General features: G+C 47.2%; 1 protein-coding gene across 4 annotated transcripts in view; it reads right to left on the reverse strand.

Moving 5' to 3' along the window:
- OGDH (oxoglutarate dehydrogenase) overlaps positions 1-22,278 on the reverse strand; it is a 67,355-nt gene that overhangs the window by 18,096 nt on the left and 26,981 nt on the right. The window contains exons 3-10 of one of the 4 annotated variants that reach the window (XM_006051297.4): positions 21,532-21,723; positions 19,448-19,550; positions 13,550-13,594; positions 6,063-6,178; positions 2,929-3,083; positions 2,643-2,789; positions 2,049-2,139; positions 1,489-1,668 (exon numbers count right to left, since the gene is read on the reverse strand). In XM_006051297.4, coding sequence (XP_006051359.3) covers positions 1,489-1,668; positions 2,049-2,139; positions 2,643-2,789; positions 2,929-3,083; positions 6,063-6,178; positions 13,550-13,594; positions 19,448-19,550; positions 21,532-21,723 — 1,029 coding nt within the window. Of the gene's footprint in view, positions 1-1,488; positions 1,669-2,048; positions 2,140-2,642; positions 2,790-2,928; positions 3,084-6,062; positions 6,179-13,549; positions 13,595-19,447; positions 19,551-19,673; positions 19,765-21,531; positions 21,724-22,278 lie in introns of all 4 variants that reach the window. The other 3 variants (XM_006051298.4, XM_006051299.4, XM_006051300.4) reach the window with 3 other exon arrangements.

A 22,278-nucleotide genomic window follows, 5' to 3' on the forward strand; every position in this document is an offset into this window, starting at 1 on the left:
GAATATCACATAATGTTTTCTGCAATCTTGTTCCCCTCCCTGGCCACAAATGCCTGGGAAAGTGTCCTAGCCACAGACAGCAGAAATGCTGGAGGTACCAGTCACTGATGTTGCTCTCCTCCCCATCCCTCCCCTGCCACAGTGTCACTGGTGGCCTTGGGGGCTGCACAGGAAGCCACTTTGTGCCTGTTTGGAGTTTCTGTGGCACCGTCCAGGCTCCCAAGCCCAGGGAAGTAACTCTCATGTCCCAACATCCTCCCCACGGCTATACTCTTTCTCTGTGGTGCAGGAACCACTTCCTATTCCCAATGCCACCTCCGGCTGGGACCCCATTACCCTCAAACCATCCAAACACAGTATGCATAGAGTTACAGTGTTTTGAATTAAAGAATCTAGTCAACTAATAACTGGCTCCACCTCTAAAAAGTCTGAGGCTCACCAGGGCATCCTTCAGCCAGGCTGTCTCCCACCCACTTCATCCCTGTTCTGCCCGTAGCACCTCCCCCACCCGCCACCCCCCACCCACCACAATCTCCAGGGAACATTCTTTTCTTCCCATCTACCTAAGTCCTGCTGTTTAACTAAATATGACAACTATCTGCTCTATCAATGAGAAGATTTGACTGCCTTTCATTCCACTTCCTTCCATACCCATGTATCCCTCTTCTGAAGTTCTTTACCAGTTAACCTGCAGCTTTACACCTCAATGTGTATGTTCTATTGCTTTCTCACAGGTGACCCTGTTTCTAGGAAGAATAGACACTTGAGAGCACGGCGGAGATGCTGACTTCAAACACGCCCCAGAATGCTCACACAGACACTACAAAAAGTTGATTTTCCTGATTGCTTGGCTTTGAGGTTGTCTTTAGTAAGAACTATATAATTTGTAAAAGACAGACTTACACTTTGAGATCAAACAAGAACAAACAGTTACAACCCATTGAGGATTTATATATACCAGCAGGCTGGCTAATCAACATTAAGCATTCACCATCACATATCTCGAAAATGCTGGTACTAGGGCCATCCAGACCCCGAGCTATTCTCCACCTCTGTACTAGGACTATCCAGACCTCGAGCTGTCCTCCATCTCTAAATGGTGCCACCCTAATACTGACTGGGCCATCTCTTCTATCTGTCAGCTTCACAATTCCTCCTTTAGGCTCATCCACACCTCTTCCTTAAGACCCTGTCCTCTTGTTCAATGACAAAACCTCTTTGACCATCATGATTATCTTGCAAGACTAGCTTCTCCACAGGTGTGGTGACAACAAAAGCAAACTACTCCCCACCTAGCCCTGGTGGTCACAACTTGGGAGGAAGCGTATCTGTAACTGGGGCTGGTTTACTATTGCTACTCTTTGGAAGTCCACTCAGAACATTTTGTTCAATTCCGGAAATGTGAGGTCTGGGGTGTGCCTGTGGCTGTGAGCCTGTCCTGGACTGTCTGGCTTCAGGACTGCCCCCGGCCAGCCCACATGGTCTCACCTTCTTCCCCTCGGTGTCCCCGCAGTAAAACTGCTCAGCTTTGGTCTTGCCCATTACCACGGGATCGGCAGCCTCCAGGTGGGAAGGGTTCGCCACCAGCGACAGGGTGATATTCCTGTCGGTCACACGGTTGATCCGCCGGTGATACATGCCCAGGTGGTACTTCACATCTCCAGAACCCTGCCGGCACAAACGGTGAGGCTTTTACCTAGGCAGGGAGACACTTACTCTCTGTGACAGCCCTGTCCTGTGTTATTTCTACACCCAGAACTCTCATTCCTAGGATGGAAAGGCTTTTTCCAGAATGGCTCCACCCAGGGTACAAGGAGGAGGTCCCTCAACTAGAGGGCCACATCCCTACCCCTGGCGGGGAAAACTGTGGGGGCTGCCAGGCCTCTCGTCTCTCTCTTCTCTGGGAGGTCAGCCACTGGCCACTTCCTTTTTTTGTGAGTGGTATAGAGGATCCCAGACCCCATAAGTCCTTCTGGAGAAATAAATGAAGCCAGGATCTGGCATGGGTTGGAGCTATGCTAGTTTCTAAAAGAAATCAGGTGTCTTACCTCATCAGCTGCCTCCAGCTTTGAGTCGAACTGACAGAAAATTTGCTCCAACTCCTTCCTGATGACGTTCGCAAGCACATTCAGTCTCCCCCTGGACACATAGGAGTGAGCAGGGTCTGAGCTGGGCCCTGGGCAGCAGGCAATGCTGTTTTATCCCCTTTCTCCCCTGAGGGACAGGCAGTGCCTCAGTCTTCAGCCCAAGAGGAGCTGAGACCAGAACTGATGGGGGACACTTGGCCTCTGCTTGCATGGCATCCAAGGCCATGATGAGGCAGGAGGAAGAAAAGCAGAAAACGGAGAATGCTGCCAGCCTGCAGTGAGCGCTCCATCCTCGGCCTCCTGGGCCTCCTCAAGCTGAGGTCTCTGCTTCGTGTACCCAGCTACCTTCCCTCTAGATTAGCCTCCCTCACCTGGGATCCCAACATGGTCATGAGGCCAATGTCTGTCTATAACCACCTCAAGTGTGACAGTGACTGCCCAGGGAGGGGCTGCTGTGACGATGGTCGTCTCGGGGCAGGGACTAGGGTTACTGTATACCAGGCTTGCCCAGTGCCCTGCCTCTGTGCTCTGGATGCTCACAGGGTGGCCACGTACCTGTGTGGCATTCCCATGATCACGTAGTCCACTCCGTTCTCACTGGACTTGTCAATGATGGTCTTGAGGGCAGGAATCAGTACCTCGCAGCCTTCCAGACCAAAGCGCTTCTCAGATGACCACTTCCGCTGCAGGAACTCCTCAAACCTGGACAGAAACTAAGCCACCCTGAAGAAGCATGTCAGCAGGGACAACCTTGCTCTCACAGAGCTGTGGCCACGCCCCAAACCCACCCAACCCCGTCAACAGACTGTACCACACAGATGGGGCCAGTGCAGCCCTGTACCTGGTGGAGCGCACGAGCCGGGCCAGCAGGGTCCGCTTCTCCTCGTTGGTGAACTGCATGACCCCGGGTGTCTCAAATTTCTGCCGGATCCACTGGCACTGCTCCAGGTCATTGATGAACATGAATTCTACCCCAATGTGCTGGCAGTAGGCCATCTATATTTAATGCACACACACACAAACACACAATAAAGGGGATGTTCACCCAGGTATGTTGACTGCCCACTTAGCCAGAAGGCTGGGAGGAACAGATGGCCTCCACTTCAGATGCAGCAGAGCTAGCTGTGACCTGGGGCACCAGGCCTGGGCCCGCGACCTCCTCTCACTCTGAACTTGGCCATGAAATGCTTCTTCCACGTAGCATGGAGCCTAGTGGGCAGGGAGGGAGAGTGAGAACCCCTGGGTCAAGGTATGCTCCTTTCATGGCGGGAGGATAGAATCACCAGCCTGGGGACAAGGAAGCTGCTGGGCAAGGCAGCTCCTCTGACCTCAAGGTCAGACTGTGCCCAGCACTGTGAGAAAAAAAGGCCCTGTGCCACTGGTGGATATCATAGCTCAAAGGCCACTTAACTGTAGCGGGCTTTCAAATTCTACATTCTTCTTTTAACAATTGACTCCTCTTGGGGATATCAGGTTCTACAGAAGCATGACTGCACATATACAAAAGGAAGGGTCCTGAACAGGGCAGGCACTTCGTGACACCACTCACATGTCACAGCTGGGAAGGAGGCCGTGCCTCCTGTTGAAAGCCTAGGGTGACCTGAGCAGGATGCATGCCAGGAAATCAGAGTGAGAGAAAACAGGAAAGGCATGGGAGAACCGAGAGTCAGAGAGGCAGCCCTCTGGGAATCTGTCATAGGGACCGTGCTGAGCGGTCTCTGGCAGGGTACTGGGCTGAACTGGGGGCCCTCTCTCGTCTCTCCTGACACTGACCAGACAGAGGCGCCTGCTGGGGAGCCATCTGGAGGGGCCCACACAGCCTTCCTCAGCCAAGTGATCAGCACTTCTCTCCCCTCATCACCTGCTGGCTGTCCTGGGGTCAGAATGAGGGGCCAACAGCAAACCCTAGTCAGTGTTGGAATTAAAGAAGATATGCCCTGATGTGCCACTAAATCTTAATTAATTAATATTTTGGCCATGCCACACAGCTTGTGGTATCTCAGTTCTCCAACCAGGGATCAAACGGTGGCCACGGTAGTGGCAGTGCTGAAACTTAACCACTAAGCCACCAGGAAACTCCCAACAGTGAGTTTTAGGGCCCACAAATGCCCTTTCATGCCTTTGCAGCAGCCATGCCAACCAAGCATGCTGGGTTCTGCTTGGTGGTTGTCTGTGACCCTCTTTGGTTTTCACAACTAACATGGAAACTGGCTGGCATGGTATAGGGCAAAGATGTGCCTGGGATCCCAGTGGTGGGCCCAGACCTGGCACCAGGCCCCCGCTCTCTTACTGCCGCCTTCCAGAGCAGAGGTGAGCACCTCTGCACATTAGCTCTGTGATAATGAAACAAAGGGACATTTGCCTGGACTCAAATAAAGGCCAACCACGACATTCTCCCTATCACCCTAGCCAAGAGATGAAAAGAGGAAATGGAGCTGGGAAAAGACCTTGATGTTTAAGGTATTTTCACTAACCCCAAACCCTATTTCCCTGATGATTCTTCACATGATAAACTGGGAACTTCTAAACTGAATGTACAAGAAGCCAAGGGATGGGGTGTGAGGGCCTGCCTACCCTGACTTCAGAGCCAGGGAGGGTCACCACTTCCACCTGAGCTGTACAGCTCCCTGATCTACTGAGCTGCAGAAGATGGCATATTTCTGCACAAACACACTTGAGAAAACACAGACCAGACACAAAGTTTGTAAACATGAACCTAGAACCTTCCTCCATGAGCTTAAAATGGATGAGTTTTCCTTGGTTTGAGTTGCAAGCCTAGTAGAGAGCAAAGGAAGAGGTGGAATGAGAGGGGAGGGGTGGGGAGGAGGGAGAAGGAAGGGCAAGGCAGAGGGAAGGGGGGCTCCCTCCTCATTTTTACACACCCAGGCAGGAGAACCCCACCCATGCTCCTTATGCCTGACTTAACGCCTGATGGGGCAATATTTCCATTACTGAACAATTAAAAGCTCAAAGGAAACGATTAGGTCAAAAACAGTATGTTTCCATCATTACTAACATGAATTCAGCTATTAACTTGGAACACATCGTTACTGGGCTCCTGGATCATGTTTTGTCTTTCTTGTCTTGGCTCAGTCCCCAGAAGGGCAGGGCAGGGAGTTTTAGGTGCTGACTCTAAGGTTCTCTATGTTAAGAAGACAAGAAATTGCACTTGTTCTAAATTTTCAAAGAGCTACAAGTTGACTATTATGTCACGGGACCAAGAGCACACTAAGTTCTGTCAGGTCACACAACAGCCCAGTGCACGCACATTATCACGTGTAAACACACCTAACGCACCACAGTCAGGTAGCTTTACACAGTATCTGTAAACCCTGAGAATGAGGCATTCCATGTTAGGACACGTTGGAATGGGAGGCTCTCTTGGAAGAGCCCTGGATGTGGGGCCCTCTGGGGACAGGGGTGCTACAGCTGGGACCCCTGGAGTACAGGCCCAACTGTCCCACAAGAGCCCAATTCCTGGGCTCTGGCACTGACTGAAACAAGAGCCGCACAGGGCTCTCTGCCCCTTTCAAATGCTGGGATCAGGACAAATGGGGACTCAAGCAGTCGCCTGCAAACACAGTTATGTATCCCAATCTCTAGGAGATTTGTAAAAATGCATATTTCCAGGCTCCAAAACAGGAACTGACTCAATTGGTTGTGGGTGGGCCAGGGCTTTCCCCAGGTGTTCCTATTCAAGCAGGCTTGCAGACAGCAGTCTTTGTTTACCTAATGCTTTAGGATACATTTTTTTTTAAGTCTTAGAAGCAAATTCTGCCTTTTTTTTTTTTTATGGTTGGTTGTAAAAATACAAAAACATGGATTTTCATCAATAAAATATTAAAAAAAAAAAGTTTCTTCCCTTACATTAAAAAAATATATAGGACCAAGGGAAAGCAAACCACCTAGTCTGGAGGCTTCCATAAGTTCTCGCAAGTTCTCTGGAGCTTTCGGGAAACAGCCCAGTTTTCTCACCTCCAGGCGTCGGATGATTTCCCGCAGAGGAAGAGCCGACTCCTGCCCTCCAATGAACGTGGTGGTGGGCAGGTGGAAGACCTTGTCCAGGTCAGACTCGTCCAGACCGTAGAATCCTGCCGGGGGGAGGAGAGAGGGGCACAACCACACGGGGGCCACAGTTTAGGAAAAGGGGAAGGGACTCCCCAGAGGAGAGAAAAGAGAATAGAAAAATCATAAAACCTCTGTTATATGTGAAAATAAATACTATCTTATAGCCAGATACATGAACTTTAGCAACAAACCAAGCTGAGTATATTACTGGCATCATAGGAAAATGAGAATAAAATTAATATTATGCATATATTAGTCCAGTGCACCAATTATTCATAATTTAGAAAAAAATGTATTTCAAGGTCCCAAAGACACAAAGCAGTTTAGGTTTGAAAAGGCATTAGGTAAGTCAATCAGAAAGCAAATGAAAAATAGTTAAGGAGAAAATTCAAGTAGAAAACGAGGAACTGGATTAGAACTAGGTCACCTATGTCTTAATGGCAACATTTGTTGGTGGTGAGTGACAGGAAGCTAGGAGACTGAGAAGTGAGGGACAGCCAAGGGGCCTGCAGGGAGAGCTGCCGGGCAGCAGGGCAGAGGCTCCCACAGCCATCTGATGAAGGATGGCGCCTTCTCCCGGAAGAACTCCCAACTGCACATAAAGAACCATCCTCCAAACAGCACTTGGCATTCACAGATCTGGTGCTCGCTCTTCCCAGTCCAATACTGACACATATTTACTGACTAATCGCTAAGGAATTTACTGTATCACTATCACCGAATCATCATTGCTATCTGCTGAGCACCACAAGCATGGTGCCTCTCCATCTGAAAGCATACTTCAAGCTGATAAACACGTGGTGCACGGGCTTTTTCCTAGGCATCACATGCTTGTTTCGTGTTGCAGAATTATCAAAGGGGAAGAGACATGGAGGAAAACTGTCAGGGGACACAACGTTAGGCACCTTACCCTCAGAACACTGGCTGGAATGAGGGAAGCTGCAGTTCACAATCCCAGACCTCATGAAACATGAAACTCTAACCGAGTATCCACTGTCTCCAACACCTGACTGTTCAAGATCAGACATTCTTCCATTTCTTGACCTAATTAAGTGTAAATAACACACAGGCCCAGTAAGGGACTCAAGCAGTTGCTTGTAAACACAGCTGTGCATCCAAATCTCTGGGGAATCTGGGAGAGTTGTAAAAATGCACATTTCCAGGCTCTAAAGCCAGACCTTGACTCAACTGGTCATGGGTGGGCCATGAAGTTCCCTTTCCCAAGCTGGCTTGGGAATGACAACCTTTATTCATCTAATGCTCTTGGGAATGACTACCTTGATTCATCTAATGCCCTGCTGCTGCTGCTGCTGCTGCTGCTGCTGCTGCTGCTAAGTCGCTTCAGTCGTGTCCGACTCTGTGTGACCCCATAGACGGCAGCTCACCAGGCTTCCCCGTCCCTGGGATTCTCCAGGCAAGAACACTGGAGTGGGTTGCCATTTTCTTCTCCAATGCATAAAAGTGAAAAGTGAAAGTGAAGTCGCTCAGTCGTGTCCTACTCTTAGCGACCCCATGGACTGCAGCCCACCAGGTTCCTCCGTCCATGGTATTTTCCAGGCAAGAGTACTGGAGTAGGGTGCCATTGCCTTTTCCGATCTAATGCCGTAGGATCCTTTTTTTTTTTTTTTTTTAAATTTTAAAAGCAAAATCAAATTCTGTTTTTCAATTGTTCCTCCCCCTTTTAAAAATTAAAACAAAAACAACCTGGCCTTTTCACCTTGGGGTGGTGGTAGTGATGGTTGAGGGGCTTGGTTACGCTCTGCACCTGTTTCCTGCTGTTATTCTATCAAGAATGAGGATGGGCCATCACATGGGTCTGATAAAGCGTGGCCCTGGCCATTCATAGCCCTGCTCTCAGCGTTTAGGAGAAAAACCAGAGTTACTTGGGTGGGGGCACTTTTCCTAGCTGGTAGAAATGCTCAGCAGTGGGGGCTCAGGGAACCAGAGTATCCAAAGAGAGCATACTCTGTCAGGAACACTTTGATTGTGGAGTTAACCAGGTGACCTGTGTGTCCCAGAGAAGAACGTGGGCTTGTTGTGGAGCCCTCAGCCTCACCGTATGTGTGATGCTTCACTTCCCCCACCCTGAACTGATCATTCTTGGACTCAGTTATTTGGATCATTACTGAACTTCAAAGCTGCTAGCCCTGCTTCTGAGTTCCTCAGTCATTTGATAACTTAAATCTACAGATGTAGGCTTCTGGAAAGGTAGCATAGACATATCCTATTCTCCCACTAAGTGCAACTAAAAACTGCAGATATTGCATACAAAACAAATGTAAGATGATTCCAAAGGGTGGAGTAAAAGGCCAACCAGCCAAGGAGGGCCCTTGGGTTTCCTTTTGGGCTCCCATATCCCAGACCTGGAGCAAAGAACATGGAAACTTCTACCAGTGTAGATTTTAAAAAAGCCCCAACAAAAGCTGCTCTCTTTAAAGAACCAGGAGACGGACAGACTAGCAGAACAGAAAACTTCTAGACTGTTAACTGCTCTATTCCACCCAAACACACATAACACACTGCAGCCCCATCAACACCCATGCCAGGCTACAATGTACTCTGACCTCTGACCCTACTTAAAGCTTTCAAAGAAGGCCCAAGAGGAAGCCTACATTTTCATTTCCTCTGGGAGGGAATGCACTAATCCATTCCCCTACCCCAAAGTCAACAGAGACTTTGGGGCCCAAAACATCCATTCCCACTGGGGAGTAACTAGCTGGGCCCCTCCCTACCACAGCAGTGTTCGGAGGAGCCCTGATATAACAAACATTTAAACAAGATCCCAAGTCTCATAATACCCAAAATGTCCTGGTTTCAATATTTTAAAAAATCACTCATAACAAGGACCAGGAATATATCAGATTGAATGAGAAAAAATAATCAACAGGCACTAACACCAAAATGACACAGATGTTAGAATTATCTAATTAGAATTATCTTCTTCTCAAGGAGTCATTATCAAATTATTTCAGTGAGCAATTAAAACATGACAGACATGAAAAAAATTAAGTCCCAGTGAAGAAAGTCTCTTCAAAAATTGAAGACACAAAGAAGAACCAAATGGGAAATTCTGAAATTGCAAAATATAATAAACCAAATGAAAACTCAGTATGGCATTAGCAAGAGACAGAGGATCAATGAACTTAAAGGCAGAACAATAGAAATGAATCAATCTGAAGAATACAGAGAAAACAGACCAGGAAGAAAAAAGGGAACAAACTCCTGGGGACCTGTGATGCTGTGACAAAAGATTTCAAAGTTGTGCTGATGAATCTCAGAAGGAGAAGAAAAAGAGGGAGGCTGAAAACTTTTCAAATATGGCAAAAGACTTTTTAATCCGCAGACTTAAGAAGCTCAGTGAACTCACAGAATAAAGCCAACGAAATCCATGTTGAAATATGTTACAATTAAACCTCTGAATTTAAAGATAGAAAAAATCTTGAAAGCAGCCAGAATATAGTGACACTTTGCCTAGAGGGCAAAACAACTTAAATAACACTGGATTTCTCTACAGAAGTCATGGAAGCCAGAAGGAAGTGGCACCACATATAAAGAGCTGAAAAAAAGAACTGGTTCCCCAGAATCCCATATATAGTGATAATATCCTATAGAAATGAAGGAGAAATCAAAACATTTTCAAATGAAAAAAAACTAAGAGAATCTGTCATCCTAAATGAATGACTAAAAGAAGTTGTAAACAGAAAGGAAATGATTATCAGAAGGAACGAGACAGGGGACTTCCCTGGTGGTCCAGCGGCTAAGACTGTGCTTCCAGTGCAGGGGGCTTGGGTTTGATCCCTGGTCAGGGAACTAGATCCCATGTGCTGCAACTAAAGAGTCCAGGTGTCACAACTAAGACCCAACACAGCCAAATAAATAAATAAATAAATAAAAATGAAGGAATGAGACAGGAGGAAGGAAGAAAGAATGTGGAACTAAAAAGTACAGGTAAACAAAACAGACTTTCCTTCTCCTCCTGGGTCTTCTTAATTATGTTTGACGATTGAAGCAAAATTTGTAATACTATCTGGTGCTGTTCTGAACACATGCAGAGGAAATATTTAAGACAATTACATATTATATGTGGAGAGAATGAAGGAATATAAAGGGAGGCAAGTACACTTTACATGAACTGGTAAAATGATAACATCATTAAATTGTGACAAGTTATGTATATGAAATATCATATACCTACACAACCACTAAAAAGCCTAAAAGACACTAAAAACACAAAGAGATAAATCAAAAGGACTTTATACAAATAAAAATGGAATTTTAAAGTACAGGTTTAAAAACCCAGAAAGTCAGGAAAAAGAAAACAAAGAAAGGTAAAAGGACAAACAAAATGAAGGATAAAATGGCAGACTTGAGCCCTAACGTATCAATAGTTAAATATAAATGATCTAAATACACTACTTAGATGACAAAGATTGACAGAGTGAATTAAAAAAACATATGCTTGTCTACAAGAAACTGACTTCTCTTTAATCAGTAATCTATAAAGTCTTAATCTTAATCTATAAGGTCTTACCATAAGGACTTAGAGAAAGAAGACAAAAAAAAAGAAAGAAAACCAATACAAAGAAAGCAGAAGTAAAGAAATAATCAAGGTAAGAGCAGAAATCAATGAAATTGAAAAGAGCAAAACAGAAAAATCAATGAAACTGGTGATTGGTTCTTTGGAAAGATCAGTCACACTGACAAACTTGTAACAGGACTAACAAAGAGAGAAGACACAAATTACCAATATCAGAAATAAAACGGGGTATCACTATAGACCCTCCAGATACAAAAAAAGAGACTAAGGGAATACTATGAACAACAGACACATTTGACAACTCAGATATAAACAAGTTATTCTTAGAACAGCACAAACTGCTGTTATGAAACAGTATGAAACAGACAATTTGAATGACTCTGTAATTATTAAAGAAACTGAATTCATAAATATAAAAAGCTTCTGAAAAAGAAAACTCTAAACCCAGATGGTTTTGCTGGGGAATTCTACTGAATGTTTAAAGAAGAATTAATACCAATTCTACACAATTTCTTTCAGAAAAGAGTGTAGGAAGAAAACTTTTCAACTTACTTTATGAAGTTAGAATTACCCTGATACTAAGAACAAAGACAGTCAGAAAAAAAAAAAAATTATAGACCAATATCCCTTATGAATATAGATGCAGATAATTATATACTATGACCAATTGAGGTTTATTCCAGCAGAGTTTGGTTCAACATTTGAAAAAACAATCAATATAATCTACCACTGATCAGGAACACAGCAAGGATATTCATTCCCATGACTCTTGTTCAACACAGTACTGGAAGATCCAACCAGGGCATTAGGCAAGAAAAGGAAATAAAAATGAGATGATCGTCTATCCAGAAAATCCTAAAGAATCTACCAAAAAAATACAAGTCCTAGAATAAGTGAGCTTAGCAAGGTCATAGGGTACTACATAAACACAATCAATAGCATTTCAAGATATTAATAACGAACAGGTGGACATTAAAATTTTCTTTTAAAAAGGAAATACTGACAGGTAAATCTAACAAAACATGTACAGAACCTGTATGCTGAAAACTACAAAAAGTTGATGAAAGAAATCAAAGATGATCTAAATAAATAAGACATACTATGTTCATGGATTGGAACACAACATAGTAAAGATGCTAATTCTCTCTAAAATTGATCTATAGGTTTAACACAATTCTTACTAAAATGTCAGTAAGAGTTTTCATAAACATAGACAAGCTTATTCTAAAATTTACAAGGAAAGAGATAGGCCTTAAGAGCAGCCAAGGCAATTCTGAAAAAAGGAAAATAAAGTTCAGCAGCTATAGTAATTAAGATGATGTGGCACTTGTGGAGAAAGACACTTATTAAGGGAAAGAATAGAGAACCCAGAAACAGACTTACCAAATAAGTCCAACTGATTTTTGACAAAAGTGTGAAAGCAATTCAATGATAAGAAAGACAAACTTTTCAGTTAATGGTGCTGGAGCGGTTGACATTCACAGGCCAAAAACAAACCAACCTTGATCTAAACTTCTTATCTCATTCAAGAAATGAACTCAAAATGGATCACAGACTTAAATGCTAAATGCAAAACTATAAAACCTTTAGAAAAATACAAAGGAGAACATCTTCAGGAGGTTCTAGAGCTAAGAAAAGAGTTCTTAAACTTGATACGAAAAGCATGATCCATAAAAGGAAACATTGATACACTGGACTTCAGAGTTTAAAACTTTTGCTCTGTAAAAGACCCTATTAGCCAAAGAACAGAAACGACACAAAGGTCCTTCAATGAGAAATTGGTTAAAACAACTGTGGGACACCTATGGCAAGGAATGTTACTCAGCAAATAAGAAAAAACTAGTGTTACAAAATCATGCTGATTGAAAAATACCAATTCCAAAATGTTACATATTGTGATTCGTAAAACATTCTTGAAATGACAAAACTATAGCAATGGAAAACAGGACAGTGGTTGCCAGGGGTCAAACGTGGGGGGAGCGGATGGAAGGAGAGTGAGTGTGGCTGCAAAGGGGCAGCTGAGCTGATGCAGACGTTTGTGGCTTGACTGCTATTAGCATCAGCATCCTGGTGTGAGGGACAAGATGGTACCAGTGGGGGAACTGGCTGAAGGGCACGTGAGAATGTCTCTCTTATTTTTCATATCTGTGTATGAATCTACGATTATCTCAAAATGAAAAGTTTACTTAAAACTGGAGTCTCACAAATATTATCAGTAAAATGGAAGAAAACGAGAACTTCTGTGATGCCTGGCATGGAAGGAAGACTGGCTACTGGGGTGAGTGACAGCAGGCAGGACCCCTGGGCACCCAACTCTGGATTCTTCAAAGGTGCTCTGCCCAGAACCAGGGGTCAATAAGAATTCCTTACTTCATTAAGTAACTTTTTATCAGCTCTTTAAACATGGGAAGATCAAAAGAGAAACTGTCAAAAATGCCCAGGAAGCAGAATCTGAAAGAATCCAGAGTCCAGTCAAAGGCACAGCGCAGAACGTGGAGGAAAGGATGTGCCAACATGCAGAACGTAGTGTGGCCTCAGGTCCCCGCTGGCGACAGCAGGAGCTAGAGACAGCCTATGCTAAAGATGGAAGCTCAGCGAAGCGATGGTGAGAGACATGTGGACGTGAAAATGCTCTTCAGAACACAAATGGACAGAACAAAAATGACACGGTAAGTAGCTCTACCTGCTGGGTAACAGCTAAATGATAGGAAAAACATATCTCAAAATAATGAACAAACTTCAAAACACTCAACAGAGTTGTGTCAACTTTCCCCAAATTGCATGCTGGGAAAGTTGCATGTCCTGTTCAAATGAAGTCCTCAGCTCCAGAAAAGTGAAAGGCTCTTTATTTTCATACCTCCTACTGTTAGCATTCGAAGTCGTTCCTTGAAAACTGCAAGATCTGAGAGGCAGAGTGGGATAGCATGGGTGAGCGCAGAGGGAAAAAGACAGGTGAGAGTTAGTTTTGAGAAAAAAAAAAAAACACAAAAAACCCAAACACCCAAACCCTACACCACTGCAGTAACAGGTAGCACAAACACTGTCACAGACACAGACACTGAAGGAGAACAGAGGGGTGGCTGGCTATGGTCTGAGAGTGACTTCGGTAAACGTGGAAACAGTTCATGAGCAGCTGGAATCAGGTGAATCTGAAGGAGGGAGAGGCCGCTTCCTGACACTGAGAAGCCACTGTGTGGTGGTGGCTGGGACCTTCTCATGCCCCCACCCTGAACAAGCGCTGACACAGAGCTCTCCTGGGAAGCTGAATCCACCCAGCCTAGGCTGATTTGAGATGAAACAACTGGGGAAAAGAAATGGAGAAGCCTAGTTTCTAAGGCCCATTCCTCAGAACTGGAGCATCAGGTGGCAGACTAGACCCTAAAGCTCAAGCTCCTTCTGGATTCTAAAGAGTGGAAGATGGGTCCTTGGACTCCCTTCTCGAGAAGGCAGAACCAGGATGGAGGAACTCGGCTGCTGAGAACGCAGGCTAAGAGCCACAGGCCTGCACAGCTGCACACACTCCTGCCCACACCTGGAGGCTTGCCTGCACTGGCTAAACTCAAGATGTTGATCTGGACACGCAAAACACTTGCTGACCCTGCTTTCCTGGGTATGTGGGCCTGATGACCAAGGGGTCAGAGCATGGTCACCAGCACTGTGGCTGCTTCCAGCCGTGGCAGTGCAGCAGAAGGCCAGCCAATGCATCCTTGGATGCTGATGGCAAGAACTCTGACTCAGAGAGGACGCAGGGACACCAGCTCTGAGTGCGTAAAGCTCTACTCACCCTCGAGGACAGTGAAAGAGCACCAAAGACCTCAGAGCCAATGGCTCTTAAGACAATGGAACACCTGGGTTCTGCACAAAAGTAAGGATGCGCTGCTTAAGGCAAGGATGAAGACTCTTCATTTATTCCTTTTAATCCTCAGAATCAAGACATAGGACCATCCCAAGCAGCCATCAGTGCTGCTTACAGGACCCCCGCCCCCAGCCTCAAAATGAAATGTGAATGCTTATCTGTTAAAGAAATCTAAAGGCAATAGGATCGAAAGTTTATAACTGTTCACTCTGGGTACTGGGCATGTAGTTTTATCTGCACTTCTTGAGTATTTTAAAAATAAAATGTGAACAAAAGACACAAACCAAAGGAAAGTGTTAACAGTAAATATTCTGGTTGTCATTTACAGACAGCACATGGGATTCCCTGCACCTGAGCACTTAAAACATTTTTAAAAATTACTTCTTGATGAGCACAAGACACTCTGCTGGAGAGACAGAGCGGCTGGGATTTGGCCGAGGTGTTTCCAAGGGAAACACAGTTGGCAAGAAGCAGGGATGTGATGCTAGGTCTGGGTGTGCCTTGGTCTGCCAGCTCCTGGGCACACAGGAAGGAGGACACCCCTGCAGGCGGACGTGCATGTGCCCACCATGACCTTAGCTTGGCCTGCCCACCTGAGTCATTTGGGTGATCTGATCCCAACTCTTCACTCGGAGGTCTGGTGGCACCACAGGCTGCACAAAGCAACTAATAAATGCTATGTAAATTGCTCGCCACAGCTCTGAAATTACTAAAGTAGATTAAAATTCAACCCTATTTTTAGCTCATTCTTCCAAGCCATCAAGGGGACAACATTCAACCAGAAAGAGCACTGTGGAAGGTCAGAAGGGTGGGGAGACTTCATGTCCTGCTGTGCTACAGATGAACTAATCCACTTAAAGTAGCAAAAATGTTGCCATTATTTGGACTTCTGAATTGCCCTTTTAACTATGTAACTCAAGTTCATTTCCTAAGATTGACAATTTGCAAACACTAATGGTAAACAGAAGTTTCATGCCTTCTTTAATTTTATTTATAGAATTTGTTTTGAGTTCTCCTTTAAATATGTTTCAATCTGACATTTAAGTACATTTCAATCTGTTTTTGTTGTTGTTCACTATGAATAGTTATACTATAGAATCCAAAGAGAAACCACTTCATGGCATTTTAAAGCTGGAATCTAACTCAAATGCTGCACTTGGAAGAGAGCAAATTGAGGGTGCGTGTTAACAAGAACTTTCTCCACATCCTCATCCTGCCCAGGGCAGTCTCGCTTGGCCCAGAGACAAGACTTCCTGATGCCCCTTCCCCACCCCAGCGAAGCAAGGACCAGATGCCAGCACAGGACTGGAGGCCCGGAGGTGAGAGTGCACAGGCCGCCTGCAATTGATTGGTTTCTACTTAAGGTGGCAACAACTTGGACCCCTGTCAAAAGCCACACTCTTGGTCCTTCCTTAGGGTCAACCAGGAGAGGCCTTGCTAGGAAACCTGATCCGGCTTGGAGACTTCCAGCACCTCCCTAGGGAGGAATGTGGATCATGTTACCAGGCATCTCAAGTTGGAGCTCCCAACCCTCCTCGACTGGATGTGTGGTTGACTCAGCCTGGTTTAAGTTAAGATGCACTTCTGGGGACCTGGAACCCAGCCCCTAACATAACACATCCTGGCAAAGGTCTCCTGCTCCTAGCAGTCACCGCACAATTCTAGAGCATAACCCACACCTAAAAAAACCCAAACTGTTCTAATGATAATTTTTAAATTTTCGTAATAAATAATCACTAACCCTACCATCTCGACTGTATCTGTGCTGCATTCACAGCACAGTCTGTGTGCACACGTCTGACGGTAACCCTGACAGGCTGGGATCACCTTGGAGCTCTGCATGGCGGCTGGGTCTGCTGTCTACCTGCTACCTGTTAATTCTCTCTTCTCTCCATCTGTCACTGCAAGGGTTCTGAGTATTTGGGTAAGAACTCAGTAGAAACTTTTCACATTTTCCACTTTATTTAAAAAACTCTGAGGGGACATCAGCCCCGCTCGCCCTGCATATCCGTGCTGGCCAGCACGGCCCTTGGGAACGGCTTCCTGCCTTCAGCTGGGGCTGGAAGCTGCTCCTCTACCCCTGTGCTGCCCCAGTCGCACTACCAAGTGCTCTCAGAAGGATGGGGAGTAGTCACCGCCTGGGCCTTGGTTTCCCCACAAGGGAATGGAGAAATTGTGCCGCATCTACCAGAGAGAGGAAAGACAGCTGGAAGTGTTGTCAGAGGGATGCAAGCTTGAGGACAGTGCTGTGTGGCACAGCACACCCCTGCAGTCACTCAGCCACCCAGACCAACACACGGGCCATGCACACCATGCCACGTGAGCTAGCCTGCTTTGTTGTCACTCAGGCGCCACCCCAGTCCTTACTACTAACTATGGCTCTGACTATGGGTTATTTGCTTCATTGCTCAATTTCTAAATATCCATTTTTTCCAGACATTAGCAGCTATGTATCTCAAAAGACTGTTAACAATCACAGTAGCTCACACCTTCATGGAACTTAGTAAGCTCCAGGCACTATTTTAAGGAGTTTATTTAATACTGCAACAACCTTACAGGTGAGAAGACAGAGCTAGTCCTGGCAGAGCCCGGCTTTCCACGTAGGAAGCTGGCTTGAGCCCAGGCCTGAGGGTTGGATGAGATGATGGGCAGGAAAGCATTCTAGGGACTGTCCATTGTCCCCAAACAGAGCGCTCCTGTTGATCCAGTTGTTTTTGTAAAGACCTACATACATCAAGGGTGAGATAATTCAAGACTTATTTTCCTACAGATTCAAATATCAATACATACTGGGTTTACACTTATTTCCATGACTTTTCTATCACACTATTTTGAATTCTCAGGATGAAGTGCATTTTTTCTCCTGCAAAGGAGGGGGCTGCTCCTCAACTTTCTCCTGATGTTTCTGACAGGCTCCCAGCCAGAGGATGAGCTCAGGAAGCTCTGGGGCCACCTCTGTGTGTCTCTGGTATATAACATCCTCCTGCTGGTTCACCCTCGCTGTGTTGACGCTGCACCTTAACGGAAGCACAGATACTTGGGGCACTGTTTCGGAGCTGACTGTAAGGGGAGATCAAGATGGCCTAGAAAGGACCTGAAAGAACGACAGAGGCCCTACCTCTGCGCCTGCCCCATGAGAGCTGTGACCTGAGGAGGAGGGCAGCATCAATAGGGCTGGGGGCTCTCAGGCTTCACAGACTCCGGGGCTGGGACGGCCTGGGGGCTTCCAAGAAACCCTTGCCAGAGCTTGTCGCCATGGTGCATCCCACCCTGACCGGCCTCAGGCAGGACAGACAGGAGGTCTAGGCTCCCCAGGCAGTTCCTGTGAGTTGGGAACCACTGGGAAAGGTCCGATCAGATATCAAGAACCTGGCAATCAGGGATGGCACAAGAACAGGGGAGATGCAGCGTTAGACAGCCCCACCCCCGCCCCATGCCTTTCTTGTTTAAACGCTTGACTGCGCACAGGAACACCAGCCTCTGTGGCCCATGCCCCGCCAGGCCCCACAGTCAGAGTCCTTCTCTGGAGAGACAGCCCCAGGGCACAGGACCTTGAGCTATTCCTCAGGCAACCAGTGCTTGGGGGCTCAGAGGCCTCCCAGGTGGGGTGGGGGTGTGAGGTCTGCCCTGGCCCAAGCACCTGGAGGGGACTCGCGGTGCCGATGGGCTTCAGCATAAGTGAGTCCCGGTTGGGTGGGGTCTGGGTGCTTTGGGGGTTACGTGGTAAGGAGGAGGAGAGAGGATCCAAGTATCCTGGGAGACAGAGGAGAGAAAAGCCCACCTCTGGGGTGCACAAAGCTGTCACCACTCAATAAAGCAGCAGTATTCAATTCACATCCTGCCAATAATCTGGACTGGCCCTATTTTATATTCAGAAGAGTTGATCTAATCTTTCTTCCAAAGCCTTTGTGTAGTTACAAAGTAGAGGAAACCCTGTATCCCCTAGGGTTGTTTCCGAAATGAAGACAAAGCAGAGACAAACCTCTAACAGCCATCCTGGGGCCAATGCTATTTGAACTCCAGTATTACCTGACTAGCGCCTGACCTCTCAACTCACAACCCAGACCCGCCTCTGGGGGGCGTTAGAGACTATTATTCAGAGGAGGCAAATTCTGTCCCCTCCCAGAGCAGTGTTAGGCAGGTAGGTAATCATCAGTTGTATTAGCATGCACAGTGTTCCTCCTAAACAACCTGGCCATTTAAAAATTAGTCACGTCATCATTTCTGTAGCACAGGTTAGCAGCACGGTGACTTAGAGCAGGTTAACTTCTGAAAGCGACCACAGGTGTGAGCCCTGCCCGGCCCCTGTGCTCACGACAGAGGGGGTGTGGGGGTCGTGGCTACAACCCCCTGTGTGCCACATGCGCCTCCCTGCGCTCGGGATGCCTTCCAAAGTTTCCTCAGTGTGATCACCGGCATTTGAGAATCGAGACACCTCAACTGCACCCCTTGCTCTGGAATTCGCCCCGTCAAAGGCAGGCTGCACTGTGCTTCAGGGCGTGTGACAATGATTCTGAGCAAGACCCCCTCTGGGCACAGGCTGCACTGCCCTGAGATTTGGAAACTGAAGCCAGATGTGCTAGTCCCTGGAGTATCTTGGGGACCCGCCTGCCTGGGTGGGTCACGTCTTTCTGTGCCACTAACCTTTTCTGCCCCCAAATTTCACTTTCCAATTTTCAGGCTTAGACAATTGAGCTCATATGATCTGGCTGGAAAGCTGAGATTAAAAATAACTTGCCCAAAACTCACTAAGGCTATATGACTTATAAATGTCAAGTGATCAGAACGAAGGAAACTTAAGAGTCTTTCCCTTTGGCCTGTGGACGTCCTGGCTGCCACGAGCTGGGACACACAGAGAGGAGCCAAACAGCGCAGTGCTGGCCGCTCTCAGACCCTCACCAAGTTTGTCTGTGGATGAGATAATATCAGCGGGCACGGAGGAGTCCAGATCAGCATCCAAAATTCCCAGGGGGTCCAGCTGTGCTACATGGTGCCCTCGTATCTACGAATGGGCCAGCGATGGAGAGGGAAGGACACACACAAAAGGACAGGAGAAAAAAAAGAGGGAAGGGGTAAAAAAAAAGTAAAATTACATTAAAATTAGTGTTTACAGATTCATTCTCACCCACGTTTGAAGAAACAGTTACTGGAGCATCATCAAAATTTACACAACTAATTCCGAGAGGATCAAGTTTTGCAATGTGGTGACCCCTGACCTGGAAGCAATAATACAAGCAGTCATTAAGCAGGTCCTGTGGGCTGTGAGGGGGTTAAAAGTTACATTTGATCAAACCTTTCCCTGAGAGCACCAATTAACCCAAAAGTAAGCCTTAGAATAGTTTATTTTAAAGCACTATCGGGCATTAAGGCTTCCCAGGTGGCTCTAGTGGCAAACAACCCGCCTGCCAGTGCAGGAGACATAAGAGACGCAGGTTCGATCCCTGGGTTGGGAAGATCTCCTGGAGAAGGGCAAGCAACCCACTCCAGTATTCTTGCCTGGAGAATCCCATGGACAGAGCAGCCTGGAGGGTCACAGTCCATAGGGTCGCAAAAAGTCAGACGTGACTTAGCATGCAGGCATTGGGCATAAAAGCACTTCTATAAAAAAAGGGATAAACTCCTCAGGTTATGATAAACCTGGCAATCTAAAAGGACCCATTTCCTGGCATCCTGACACAGTCTTCCTGGATAAACAGAAATGGGAATGCTTGGGACTCTGACTCGAGTGTGAAACCCACTCAGCTGAGAACAGCCTGAAGTCCCTCAGGAAGGTGCACTGGCACCGCTGTGGGGTCAGAGCAGTAAGCACCAGAGCAGGCAGCGGCACCAGGGACTGCAGCGTCTGATCGGCACCGTTTGCAAACAAAAGGACGGAAAACCCCTCCCAGCTTCCAAATTTGTGTCTTTAATTCTTGGACATTTTATTCAGTTTCCTGCTAGCAATTTGCGAAGAGGAACAGCTGTTATGAAGTCACTAGAAGACCGCAGAAATGACTGAGGCTGAATGAGTCAGGCAGTGGTCAGCACGCACCAGCTGTGCCTTTTCTGTAGAAACACCTGCTGTGAACAGCACCTGAGAGCACACGGCTATCTATTCTCACTTGCCCTGGGGACAAAGCCTCACTTGCCAGGCTCCCCCAGCAGGACAGATCCACTCTGTGCTGCCTGTCTTGACACTTGTGGCAACTGACCAGGTGGGCAGAGAAAAACAGTCCATATGGCCATTTCCAGGAAAGGGAACAGTGGAGGGATGAGGACTTCACAGTGGGCTCCTCTGCCAGGTTGCAGCGATGCCAGGAGAGGCAGCAGGGGAGCCCAAATTCTGGGGGCTCTCAGAAGGGCTGCTCTTGGCCCAACGGTTCCTCTTCTCCTTTTGAGAACTACTCACAGAGCAGATGGAAAGATCTGAATCCCAGGCTCCTCTCCACGCCAGGCAGATATCCCGGAAGGGGCTTCTGGGCTCTGAGCAAGGCCATGGGATCCATTGGTTCTGCCCGGCCCTCCTCCAGTAGGAATGCTCATAGAGAAATGGCCCCTCTGGGGGATCGGTTGCCTTTCCCTGCTTCCATGGGCTCTGCTTCTGTCCCCAAACCCTACAGGTTCACCTTCTCTTTTTGTATGTGGGCGTTAGCAACTGAGAAGGGGCTGTGCCTGAGGGAGCAGCACACCCTCGGGGTCACCACTCCCTCCTGGGGATCAGCAGTTCCCTGGCCACACAGGCATGGAATGAGCTTCCCTGCCCACAAAACATTCCTGCCAACTCATGGAAAGAAATATGGACAGGCGCCATGGGTGGCAGGGGATCTGCTCACATGGCAAGAGGATGTCCGGGCTCCTTTTCTCTTGTCATATTTCATTTTTGCCTCCCTCCACCCCAGAGCAGGGAGCGAGTACATAGCGTTTGGTGGGGGGTTAAAGTTAATCAACCACCTTCACTGGGTCGGCAGGGTGCTGTCACAGATGGCCGCCCACCGCCACCTTACCTGGTAAGCCCTGATGAGCGACTGCACCGCCAGATGATCCTCCACCAGCTTGTCCACGTTGGGCTGGGCCTCCACCAGGGGCCCTGCTCTGGCCACAGCTGACAGGGAGCCCGGGCTCAGGGGGAGTGGGCTCTGGTAGGCGGTGCCTGGGGGCGCTCCAGCATTGGTGTTTCGGAAAAAAATGTCCCATGACTGAAGACAAAGAAGGAATACACGTGTCACTCCACTGCTCCCATAGGATGCATTTTTAGTCAAAAAGAGAACCTCTCTTGGCAGGTAAGTCTTTGTTTTTGGCAGGTAAGTCTTGATTGTGTCCATCTACCAGTAGGCTGGTTGGGTCAACGTCTTCATACTCTGGACAACCTGCTTCTACACTCTGAGGGTGGGTTTCTCAGGGGCTGGGTCCCTGCTTTCATCATTCCCTCCTGATGGGCCTCCTCACCCACCAACCCCATGACGCACATGCCCTCCCATCAAAACCCCCAAGGCCAGGCACCTCTGCCCCACTTGTGTGTGCCAACTGCTTCCACACGGGCAGCCCAGGATGGGGTGATTGGAGGACTTCCTGCCCCATCTGTCCCCTCCTGGTAATCTAGCAGACCAATGCTCTTGGCACTCCTGCCTGAAGGGCTACAACTGCCCCAGATCCTCAAACCCCCACTGAACCTCGTGAGGGGGACAGAAGGTATTTAGACGCCAGGGGCTTTCTAGACCCCAGGGGCTTGGCACAGCCTTCAGGGCCCAGGC

The sequence above is a fragment of the Bubalus bubalis genome, chromosome 8 (genome assembly GCF_019923935.1).
Source record: "Bubalus bubalis isolate 160015118507 breed Murrah chromosome 8, NDDB_SH_1, whole genome shotgun sequence".
NCBI lineage: Eukaryota > Metazoa > Chordata > Mammalia > Artiodactyla > Bovidae > Bubalus > Bubalus bubalis.